The 12,432-nt window shown below is 30.9% G+C and overlaps 1 protein-coding gene across 1 annotated transcript in view; it reads left to right on the top strand.

Moving 5' to 3' along the window:
* The window catches only part of LOC145263823 (ATP-binding cassette sub-family F member 2-like), a 65,039-nt gene that overhangs the window by 45,620 nt on the left and 6,987 nt on the right, over positions 1 to 12,432 (top strand). Inside the window, exons 8-12 of the mRNA XM_080120888.1 lie at positions 999 to 1,118; positions 3,815 to 3,904; positions 5,274 to 5,384; positions 5,767 to 5,829; positions 9,980 to 10,108. Of these exons, the coding sequence (XP_079977014.1) occupies positions 999 to 1,118; positions 3,815 to 3,904; positions 5,274 to 5,384; positions 5,767 to 5,829; positions 9,980 to 10,108 (513 nt within the window). The remainder of the gene's footprint in view (positions 1 to 998; positions 1,119 to 3,814; positions 3,905 to 5,273; positions 5,385 to 5,766; positions 5,830 to 9,979; positions 10,109 to 12,432) is intronic.

Raw genomic sequence — 12,432 nt, 5'->3', positions numbered from 1 at the left:
TGCTTATGTACAATCTAATGTTCATATCGATGACCAATTGTCACTAAACTTGGTCAGAATATTGATCATGGGTTAACTTAGACTCGCTAATCGGTCTATATTGTAGTCAATGAGGTCCCACATCTTATTGAGCATTAATTTTAATTTTTGAAGTAAAAATGGCATAATTTAAACAATGATGTGATGAATGATTCTTTTATAACAGTAATCACCATACAAAATGGTTTTTGAGTTATTAGTATTTTGATGGCATGATTTTTAGAATACTTCATGCAGTATGAATAGTGTGGAGATAAAGATTTGGCCTATCTTTACGTTGTCAAACAGTTGCATGCAGTTTTACAGATTTTTTTTTTTTTTTTTTTTTTTTTTTTTTTTAGTTTTTAACCCTTTACAAAGGGTCTTGTTATGTAAGCATTGATTTGTATTTGTTCAGAATTCCCCTACACAGAAAAACAAGAATACAGAAAAATCTATCACAGAATGAAAAGATCATATTTCAAAAATCATAAATTGATCAAGTAGTTTTATCTTTATATAGAAATATAGAAAATCTTTCAGAAATTTAAGCGATTAATAGTAAATTGTAGTCATTACAAGGCTGAAAACCAAGAAAAAATTTAAGTTTGAAAAATTATCTCTTTTTGTTTGTTCGCTTCCTCATAAATTAATTTTCTTAGTTTAAAAAAATAACTACTTGATAATTTACATGATTTTTGGGATATGACATTTTTCTTCTGTCGCAGGTATTTTTCTTATAGAGAAAATTCTGGACAACCACCAAATATTTTTTAATTTAAAAATCAAAATACTACAAAAAATAACTCAATTATCAATTTGAGGAGGCTAGGGGGGTATTTAATGATTGCACTCTTTAAATTTGTTGCATTTAAGTTATTTTATTTTTATTTTATTTTTTTATTTTTATTTTATTTTTTATTTATTTTTTTTTAATATAAATTCTCTTATCGTTATTTTTAATATTTTTCCTTCCTCAGAATTATATTGCAAGATTTGGTCATGGTAGTGCCAAACTGGCTCGACAAGCTCAGAGTAAAGAAAAAACTTTGAAGAAAATGGTTGATAGTGGTTTAACCGAGAAAGTCACTGTGGACAAGGTAAGATTTATTCCAAAAGCAATCTCGTCTTCCAAATTGTTTATTACTTTCTTGAAAGCTTCTCATTGGGATTTCAGCAGCATTTTACAATTTTCTTTTTGACCTAAATAGCATTTAAGCTGACATATCATTTTGACTTGGATTTTTAGTTGTTATTGCTGTAGGGTGAATTTATTTTTGTACTCTTTGCATCATATCTTTGCTTGATAATTTTGACATTAGCTGTAGTGTTAATCAAGTTCTATGTCACTGTTGTAACTAATGGATTTTTATTAAAGAAAAAACTACAATTCTGAGTTTTAAAATCTAGAACAATGTTTTATTTTTAAAGGTTTAAAATATTGTTTGGTATCTCTACCAAATGTCATTTGCAATCACAATTAAGAGTACTTGTACAGTTTAGTCAAGACATTAAAAAATGAAAATATCAAAGGTTATATTGCACGTATCCGTTATGAAACCAAGTTCTCCGAAAAAAACATTTCACTTAATTTCATCAAGTAGTTTTGTTATTACAGCGAACTGAGCAAAAGGTTCGATTTTTAGGAAGACAAGCTAGAATTAAAGATGGGGAGGGAGCCTGTTTCCCACCTGACTACAACTTGGATCTCTTCAAATCCAACATAAACAAATTCCTGACAAACCGCCCCCTTAAGAAAGACACTCTATCAAATCTCCAATACTAATGATTACTACAATACTATCTCATTGATTACTGTACATGCAATAACCCTTATCCCTGAGTGGCCTCCGGGCCTTGATAAGTGGTGACCCTCATGTAAAAAAAAAGTATTGGCGCTTTGCATGGAGTTATATCCCTGTGGCGTGTTCAGCAAATTTCACTATGACTGACTTCAATGCTCTCTCATAAGAACATGTTTTTCTGCTGTAAAAAAAAAAAAACTACTTGATCAAATTAAAAACAGATACGTACAATTCAACCCCCCCCCCCCCGATATTTTCATTTTTTAAATGTCTTTACTAAACTGTACAAGTACTGTTACAAGTTATTTCTAACCAAGTACAGAACCAACCATCAGCTTAAAATTCTAACTGTACTCTGAGATTAAAAGAATTAATTTTCTCTCAGCTGAACATAAACAACCTGTTAGCCGCGATAAAGGCCCATCTATCACTGGTTCTGACAGAAACCAGAACCTGTCTGTCTTTGAATGAAATATATAACAGAAATCAATTAAACCACACTACAAGACCACTTGAGATTAATCAACTTTTCATCTATAGACATAAAAACTGAGTGGATTATCCGATATGGACCTAACTTCTATAGAATTTAAAGTGGCTTGCCTTCTCAGTATGTGTCCCTACTTGTAAATGGTAATTACTTTTCCCTCCAAATGAAAAAAAACAAACATTCTGGGTGCTCAAGATGTAAACCAGATTTTTCTATTACTATCCAACCTTGTTGGTCCTCCGACAAAGGAGAGGTTGGACCTAGTAATTCACTCCCGTTTGTTTGCACTTTTCTTAACACACCTTGTATTTTTTGAAAATTTTGCACAAACATTAGTTATGGTGAAAGTAAATTTTTTTGCTCATGGAGTGGGACCCCACGTACTTGGCTTAACTAGCAGTATGTTAGCACTGTTGACTAAGGAAAGAGTTTATTGAACATCCAAACTGAATGTCTTTGTTTTTTTAAATTAAAATATTTTGAAATATAGAATGTTAAATTTTATTTGTAAATTTAAAAAAAAAAAAAGGATTCATTTTGAAACATTGTTACTCGTATATTAAATTTAATAAAAATTAAAATCAATTCAAATGTCTTGGTAATGTTTTTTGCTGTGATAGTTCGTTACTTTATTGAATGTATTTTGAATTAGCAGAAAATTTGGTATGAAAAAGTGTTAAAATTTGGATTGTCTCCCCTTTCCCAACTCTAAACATTATTTCCATTTTTATTGTTCGCTCATGTCTAAACTTGTATGAAGCAATCATTTTTGAAAACTAGTTATACTGTTTATTTTATTCCTAAGTGTTAATGCTGTTGACCAAGGGAAAAGTCTATTAGACTATATATATATATATATATATATATATATATATATATACAGTGTGGTGTGTAAACTGTCTTATGAAGAGAAATGATATAAGATCTGATGACCTTGGAGGAAGATTAAATCTCAAGAGCATAGGAAGATATGTGCAGAATGGGCAACTTGAATAGTCTGCCCACATCAAAAGAATGATATTTTGGATTAGTAGATGCAGAACAGTTGAAGTTTCCTTCACAGGAGAAAGCTGAGGAAAACCTGCAAAGAAATGATAAGAATGAACTTGGGAGAGATTAATTTAGATTTTTCACTAGCGATAAGCGACTTTTGAAAGTCGGTATGTAAAATCGCATGCTTAAGTATAAAATGAGCGTTAAATGATGTACTGTTCGCTTTACTTGTATCTAGAAATGCTCACGGTCTCTATTGTACAAAATGCGTCGCATCACAACCCGACCGTAAAATGATGTGGATGAATTGTTGCAACAACAGCAAACATTTTTTATTTATGTCGGCATTTTCCAGTTTTTAGGAAATAAGACTTTTTTTTTATGCATATTCTGATATTTTCCTGTATTTTTTTTTTTTTTTTTTTTTTTTTTTTTAAATAGTTTAAAATTCAAATGAGAAAAAAAGCTTTTCATTCACTTTTTTAATTTTTTAAAATTTTTTTTATAGACTTTGACCTTCTACTTTCCTCCCTGTGGCACCCTCCCACCACCAATTGTGATGGTACAGCATGTATATTTCAAATACGATGATGACAAGGTAAGTTCCAAGTTGTTTCCCTTTTACAAGTCTTATCTGCTCATGACTTTTCGGTTCTTCGTTATTGTAGCGAAATGCCAAAATTGAATTTCAAGTGAAACTTAATTGTCATGTCACTGTAATGAACGTATCCCAAAATTATGAAAAACGAATTATAAAAAAAAAAAAAAAAATTATTACAGGAAATGATTTTTAAAGAAATTAGCAATCTTAGGTTTGTCTTTTTTTCGCTTGTGTTTACGTGACAAAACAAACGAGCAATCATTTCTTTGTTGAATCCTTCTTTATTAACATAACAAACCAGGAGTTATTTCCCTTGTGTTTACATCACATATGACAAAAACATTGCAAAAGAATTCTTTCATTGAATCATAGAAATGTGTTTTATGTAATATTTCAAAAATATTTAACTAATTGTGGCATGAAAATTCGGTAGATAACATTGCTTAATGTTGAAATTGATTAAAAATATAATTTTTTTTTTTTTTTAATGAACTCATTTTTGACTCTGATTTTGCTCCAATAATGAAGAACCGACTTTTTTTTTTTTTTTTTTTTTTTTTTTTGAATTTATTTTTACAATTGAACAATTTTCGTCATAACTTCAAATAATCTTTCACGTGATTTTCGTCTTGATTGTTGTCATGTAATACTTCTAGTGTACATTTATAATAAGCGAAATATGTTTTTCCTTTGCTTGCAACTTTACAATGTTTAACAAGATGATAAAATTTCACTTTTATATCAAAAAGCAAAAAGGTTATTTTTCTTAATTTGACATTTTAATATGTTCCAAAGTGCAGCAGTCTGAAAAAAACTATTTGCGTAGAAAGCTTTGACATCTAGAGATCTCTACCGTGTAGGGGTGGAATCTAGCTGCTTGTCGGGTTTGTTATGGGTATTGTGATAGTGATGGTACTAGTGCTTTGAATTAGTCAGCACATGCTATTGAAATATTTGTAAAACAGTCACAAGGATGCCATGTTTTCGGCGATGGCACAGAGGTTTGAGTTTAGTTGATAGTTCAGGACCTATTAGGGGTTTTTTGTTTGTTTTTTTTTAATTTATACATGGGAGCAACCACTTACCAAGGTTGGTGACTCTTTATTTTAATCCTGTCTAGGAGCAAAATGGCAGATGCACCAGCCCAGATGTGACAACACTACTCCAGGCAAAATACTGTAAAAGTCACTTTATCTATAAATTTGTGAGCACAGATTTATACAAAGAAAATTTAAAAAATTTCTTTTTCAATAATTATAACTAAAAAAAAACAAAAAAAAAAAAACAAAACGTTCAAACTCTACAAATATATATAAAATGTGATCTTTATTTGATTGAAAAAAAATTTTTGTTGAATATTTTCCAGCCCTATATTTATAAAAACTTGGACTTTGGAATTGACCTTGATAGCCGGGTCGCTTTGGTAGGCCCTAATGGAGCAGGAAAATCCACTTTGCTTAAATTGATCTGTGGAGAGGTAAGTTTGTTTATCATTGTCAAACTATTCTTTTATATTTTTCAGTATTACATCTTTTTTTTTAAAAACAAATGTCATATATTGTTTCTCCTTCAAATACCAAAGTTAGTAGTTGAGCTAGTAAGTTTAAAAAAAAATTTTTTTATTGCAATATTTTACAGTAAATCGTAATCATAAAATTGATCGTGATGGTTCAAATTGAATTATATCCCTTTATTAAACATGGCGAAGCAAGACCCACCATCTTTGCATCCTCCATAATATTTTTTTTTCTTGGTAAAAAAAACCCCCTCAAACTACTTGATTCATTTACATGATTTCAGCCTTTCCTGCCTTTGGTTTTGTTCCACGAGTTTTAAGTTATTTTTTTTCTTTCTTAAAGCTTCATCCATCTGAAGGATTAATAAGACGTCACTCTCACTTGAAAATTGGACGATATCATCAAGTAAGTAAATTTAATGTTTCTTTTTAGTCTAAACTCTTTGAATGTTTAAAAGTCTCTTGATTTTAATTGATTTATCATAAACTGAACCTCAATATTGTTAATGTTAGCCACAGTCTATCTACATTTTGTTCGGCTTCATCTGCTAGCAAGGACGCAATTTAGGAGTACTTGCACTGACTTCAACTCCCTCATAGTTAACATTTACTAGTCAATTTGATTAAAAGTGGTTATATTGATGAATTTATGGTTTAAAAAAAGACAAAAATGGCTTGTGCCACTAAAGTTTTTGTTTTTTTTTACTTAGGAGTCACCACATATCAAGGTGCGAAGGCCACTCGAGGATAAGGGTTAATCAATGTAAGGTGGTAGTATAATAATCATTCATGGTTTAAATTTGGTAAAATTTAATTTATGGGGACGGCTTAACAAGAACTTGTTTAGATTGGATTTGAAGGCTATCATGTATTCAACCGGGAAACAGGTCAGCAGAACAGGTGTTCCACAGGCGGACAGTTCTGGGAAAGAAGCATTGTTCATGAAATCTGTGTTTAGATCTAGGCACAAATAGTGAGTGTGTGTGTGTGGGGGGGTATATAGTGGTTTTAGCTAGTCAAATTTTTTTTTTTTAAATTTGGTAAGTGGGTGGGACTATAGATTGGAGCATCATGAATATTAAATTGTGAATACATAGTTGAAAATGTTAAGACGTGAAGAATAATGGCTTCAGTCATGTAGAAACTCTAACCTCAAGTGTAAATACCAGTCGAGAACCCTAATCCAAATGTTAGTCCAGAATCTGTTCTCTACAAACATAATAGGGCCATTCTTGTAGTCTTTTATCTATTGGGTTGTGGTATTGGATCTGGGTAGTCCTAGGAGGTAACCCTGCACAGGACTTGCTTCCCCTTTTAAAAACAAAACAAAACACGGCAAGAATTTAAAGTTTCATTTTACAAATACTCAATTAACATAATAGGTAATTTTTTTTTTTTTTTAAATTTTGAAGGGAAGGATTGGCATAATTGAAGGTCTTCTATCTGAAAGCTGTAAATTTGCTTAACAATACTGTGCTACTATGCTACAGGCCACCTCCTGATGCAGCTAAGAGACATGACTGAAAGCCATCAAATGTTTGAAAATTTATGTAATCATGTTTGGAGTCATACCTGAGGATAAGATAAAACCCAAATATCCTTTCAGCTAAAATGAAAACGTGTACGATTATCGTATCTTCTAATGCGACATCTTAATTATTTCTTTATTTTTGTTTCCAAAACAAAAATGCATTTTTTTCATTTAATTTTCTTTCACCTTTTTTACAAATAACTGACTTATTTGCTTTCAAAAAACCTTTGGAAATAATTTTCAATAACCATCCATTTGTGCTTTTCACTTGTACGATAAAGTTTTGAGTATTATAAACATCAGTATGCAGGTGCTTCTACATTAGACAAACGAAAAAAATATTAAATTTACAGTAAAACAAATGGTGTCTACGTAATTGTCACAGTGGAAATAGTAACATATCCAAAAATTACGGAAAACGATAATGTAGAAAAATAACCTATGAAAGCCTTTTCGATAAAGGCTTAAATGGGAATTAAATTTGCTGACAGTAGAAACAGAACTTGTCTTCCCTGTCAAGTTCTCATTTCTTAGTGTACCTATTTACTATGCCTCCCCACGGGACAGTGAGCCACCGGGGTCGTTTTTTAACGTGGAGAAAAGGTACAAAAAAAAAAAATTCCAAGTCGTGAAGGACTGATCATCCACCGAAAGAGAACAAGAAATGAAAGTGCAGCATCTGAAGAACAGGTACTACACTTTGATCTTGGCTAAAAGGCCAAGTTGCAATTTTCTTAGTGTAATATAGTGATTTCACTTCCTTTTTGTAAATTTCTTTTACTATTTAAGTCCCAACAATTACGTAGGTACCATTTGTTTCACTTGAAATTCAATATTTTTTACATTTGTATTGCATATAGAAGCACCCATATACATAATGACGACTCGCATGCCGAGTTAATGACATGTTAGTATTTAAGCCATGAGAGTGACATTACAGAATGAAACGCACACACGTGCGTGTCAAGATCGAAGGAAAAAGAAAAGGAAAAAAGTTACGATTCAAAAGGTATGCTCGACAAGCACACAATATCTCCTTCCTACCCATTCGAAAGCAAGCCGTCCGACCGTAAGTCTTAGGAGAGAATTACCTGCAGCACAATAGATTGTAGGTAAAAAACAAAGACTGCTATCTTCTCCGATAAGGAGAAACAAAGAATGACCATCTAGTCATGTTTAATGCATGTTTATGATGTGTGAAAGCAAACGAAATAACTAACTTTTTCTTTGACCTAAAAACAAAAATGTTTGAAAGTTTTGTTTGTGAATCCCTATACACAATGTTTGGTTCATTTTAAAAAGAATAACATGTTTTGATATTGGTTGTCATTTCTTTATTAATCCATGGTGCTACCAGATCTGAAGGTACTGGAATTTGGACCTAAAATACACCAAACATTGATATTTTCTTTTCTTTTCCAAAACTTATGTTCTTCAAAGTCGAAAGCAAAAACAATTCTCCTCTACAAAACTAATATTATTTATACAAACATTATTGGCTACATGTGTTGCAGGTCTCTACATTGCGAGTGAAACAGTCGCATTTGCGAATGATTTTCAAAATGGCGACTAGAAATAATACAACACTTATCTTTTGGCGATTGTGTTTCTTTCACTGGCACTCTTTCAAAGCTCACTACTGAGTGAAAAATATCTTTTCAACTTTTTTAATAAAACGAGCAAAGTCAAATTATTTAAACAATAAAAGGTTTAACAAAACAATACTTTTTTTTTTTTTTTTTTACAAAGACTGCCCAAAAAGTCGAATGTTTATACTTTCAAGTATCAATATAAAAATCTGTATATATTTAGAATTACACTTATTTAAAAAAAAACAAAAAAAACAGAAAAATATTTATGATGTAAATACTCATCACAGAACGAAGATGTCATATTCTAAAAATCATATGGGTTTGACTAATAACTTTTCTATTTGGCTAGTAAACGAAAATACTTAGTTGTCAAAGATCAACTAAAGATAAATTTGTCCGTAGAGCCGTGTGTAGCCAATAATGTTTGTATAAATAAACATAAACACACTCTTTTCATTTATGAAAATAAATATTTTACAATATAAGTATGAATCATAAAATTCTAAAATTACTGGATTCAGCCATAATCTTAAATCGTTTAATTATATTGTTGGGTTGCTTCATATTGCTCTCTCAGCACAAAGTAATTGAAAACTTCAATTATCAAACAATACAGAATTATCTTTAAACTCTAATGCACAACAACTAAACATTTGATTCATTTAATTTCTTTAGGAAATTTATTTTCATGAATTATTTTTAAATTGTCTTTCGTATGGCACTTGTTTTATTTTGTTTTTAGAATAAAAAAAATGGTATTTTTGCATTTTGCGCACCGGATTTCTGTAAATATAGGCTTGGTCTCAACTGACAGTTGATATAACCTGCTGGATTATGCTGCGCTGATAATGTTGATTGGCCAATGAAAAGGCAATATCAAATGTGCTTGGCCAATAAAAATCAAAGTGGACGACTTTTAATAAATTGGAAAGAAAATTAGATTTTAATCATGCAAAAGTTTAATTAGGCCAACCTTAAAAAAAAAAGTGAAGTTTTTCTAAAAATTCCAAAACTTTTCTTGAAATAAAAAAAAAAACATAAATTCCAAGTTTTCCTAACAAGAAATATTAGAAACTTATGAAAAATTTTTTTATTTTTTTTAAAAATAAAATTCTCTTGAAAAGAAAAACAAACTTTCTATTTATTTCTATTTATTAATAAGATACTTCCAGTAGGTTGTTATATTTTATTTATTTATTTTTTTTTTTCATTGTAATATTTTGTTTCTAAGTGTTTATATTTGATCAGTGCTCAGCATATTCTGGCAGTTTAGATCAGCTACTGGTCAAGTCCAAATGATCACGGAAATCCAATTTGCAAAGTGCAAAAGTACTGAAAAATAGGAAATTACATTTTCCTTGCTATTACATCAGTCACAAAATGATGTAAATTTACTTATGCAATTTATTTTTTTTCCCCCTCAATATCTTTAGCATCTTCAAGAGATTCTCGATCTGGACATGAGTGCTTTGGATTGGATGATGAAGAATTTCCCAGATATTCGTGAAAGGGAAGAAATGAGGAAAATCATTGGACGATATGGTTTAAGTGGACAACAGCAGGTGAGTGTTTCATATTTCTTTGATGTCATTGGATGCCGATTTTTGCAGCAGCATCTATCAAAAACCATGTTTTCTTCTAACCAAGAATCTTCAGTATGGCTAAATGATTATCATTGGTTGCAGAATTCAAACACCCAGTCAGAAATAAAACGTGACTTCTATCCATCTTTGCCCCCATAAGAGACATAGTGAAAGGGAAAATATTTCTATTATTGACTTTAAGTCGGCCACCTTGGAGAGGACCTTAAAGTATATCCAGTGGTGAGGCCCCAACTTGCGGGCTTTGGGGAGTGTGGAGCCACCCTTTAATTGCCATTGCTCCCCGGTCCACTCTGACCCGGAGTGGTAGTACCTGTTAGGGTCCCAACTATGGGTTAAGTAGAAACCGACTTGAAAACAACAAATATATTCTATTAAAAAAATCTTCAAAATATTTGGATTCGGCATTAAATAGCCTAAAAAGGGTTGATATGCCGTAAACCAACCAACCAACCTTGGAGAGAAACTGACTTTGCCATATTACTTTAGAAGGAAGTAGTGTTGGAGTGATTAATCGAATCAGGAATTGGAAAAATGAAAACATTTTGTGATATTGGAATTTGATAAAATGTATATTTTTCTGATGCCAAAAATGATGTAAAAACTTTTTCTATCTTAAGTTATTGTTGCCCCCCCCCCCCCCGTACTTTTATGTTTGTGTGCATATATGCATGTTAACATATCACATGGGTTTTCATTTTACATCCCCCATCCTCTACCCACCATGAACCAGGCCATTGTTATCAGAATCAGCACTATAGAACAAAATTCGTAAATGTATTGGAACCGGGAAGGGGAGGAAGTATTAGAATTGTCACTAGAAAGCTTTTCATATTTTACTTTCAGTGCTCATCCTTGGAGACCACTGCAAGTAATTTTTACATATCCAAATGTTTCATTTGAACTAACAATCATCAGTGGGGCTTGACTCCAAAGATGGCATAACTAAAAGAAAACAGAATTTCAACTTCTTCCGATTTTCAGATTTTGTAATCATGCCCATACTCCTTTATTTTCTTGATAAGTCCCTTTTCTTCTCCTGAGTTAAGGATGGAATAAATTAAACATTGGCATAATCATTACCTGAATGATTCTGCACTATAAAAAAGGTGCTGCCAAAAATTGAACGTTTTAACATTCTTGTAGAAATGAAAGATAATCAACATCTTGAAATTTGGAATATAGAACTTTAGTTGCACACAATGTATGTATGTATGTATGTGTGTGTGTGTAGTATTTTTATTTATACAAACATTGGCTACATGTGCATACATGTTGCTGCAGTGTTTCATTTCAGACACTGAAGAACTGTATGCACATATGTAGCCAATAATGTTTGTATAAATAAACATAAGCACACTGTTCATTCATTGAGCACTTTTTGATAAACATAGGAGATTCAGTGGATTTACATCTAGGAAACCAAGACTATACAACCATTTTATTATATATATATATATATATATATATATATATATATATATACACACACACACACACACACCGTAGAACCTCGGGATACAGTATTAAAAATTAGTAACAAAATACAGTACAGTATATAATACACATGTATATAATCAAATAAGATTATAAATAACATCATAAGGTGGGGCAAATACTGTAACCAGGGTCTGGAAAAACATTGTATTCTACATTGTAATCTGAAAAAAAAAAAAAAAAAACGTATCCCGGAGTCTTAAATTAGTGGCAGATATGAATACCTTCAAGCAGAATCTTTTTTTAATACTTGAATATAGTCTAGTTTCTGAAATGTATTTATATGCAGGCTTTTTGAGCAATAAATCTCCAATCCAAAAATGATATAAAAATAATAAACCTGAATTTGTTGCTGCAAATCAATTGTATAAAATCTTTCAGGAAGTATTGCTATGATAAATGAATATGGATTAGAGGGACATGGTACAGATACAACGTATTTAGCAAGGATTTGATAAGTGTTTTTCATAAAACAACTAATTTTTATCAAATATTGTGGCAACTACTAAAGTGAACTAATTCGAAATAATAAAAAATATATAAATTATTAATTTATTTTCTGGGGATGTATACAGGAAATTACTGGAATTCTTCAACACTGCCATGAACATCAACAAATCTCTGCTCAAACATTCGCTTGATGGTCAAAAATGTTTTAAAAATTATTGAAAACACTTTAAAATCTTTTTGGGACTATTCTGTATTGGATACGTTTTTTTATGATGTTTGAAATTTTATTTATTTTAAAAAATTATGTTATTTTGATTTCAAAATTTTTTTGTTTTATT

Source organism: Euprymna scolopes, chromosome 39 (genome assembly GCF_053919585.1).
Source record: "Euprymna scolopes isolate OS-2025 chromosome 39, ASM5391958v1, whole genome shotgun sequence".
NCBI classification, from domain to species: Eukaryota; Metazoa; Mollusca; class Cephalopoda; order Sepiida; family Sepiolidae; genus Euprymna; species Euprymna scolopes.
Note: the sequence above shows the minus strand (reverse complement) of the source record. Positions and strands in the feature narration are given on the sequence as shown.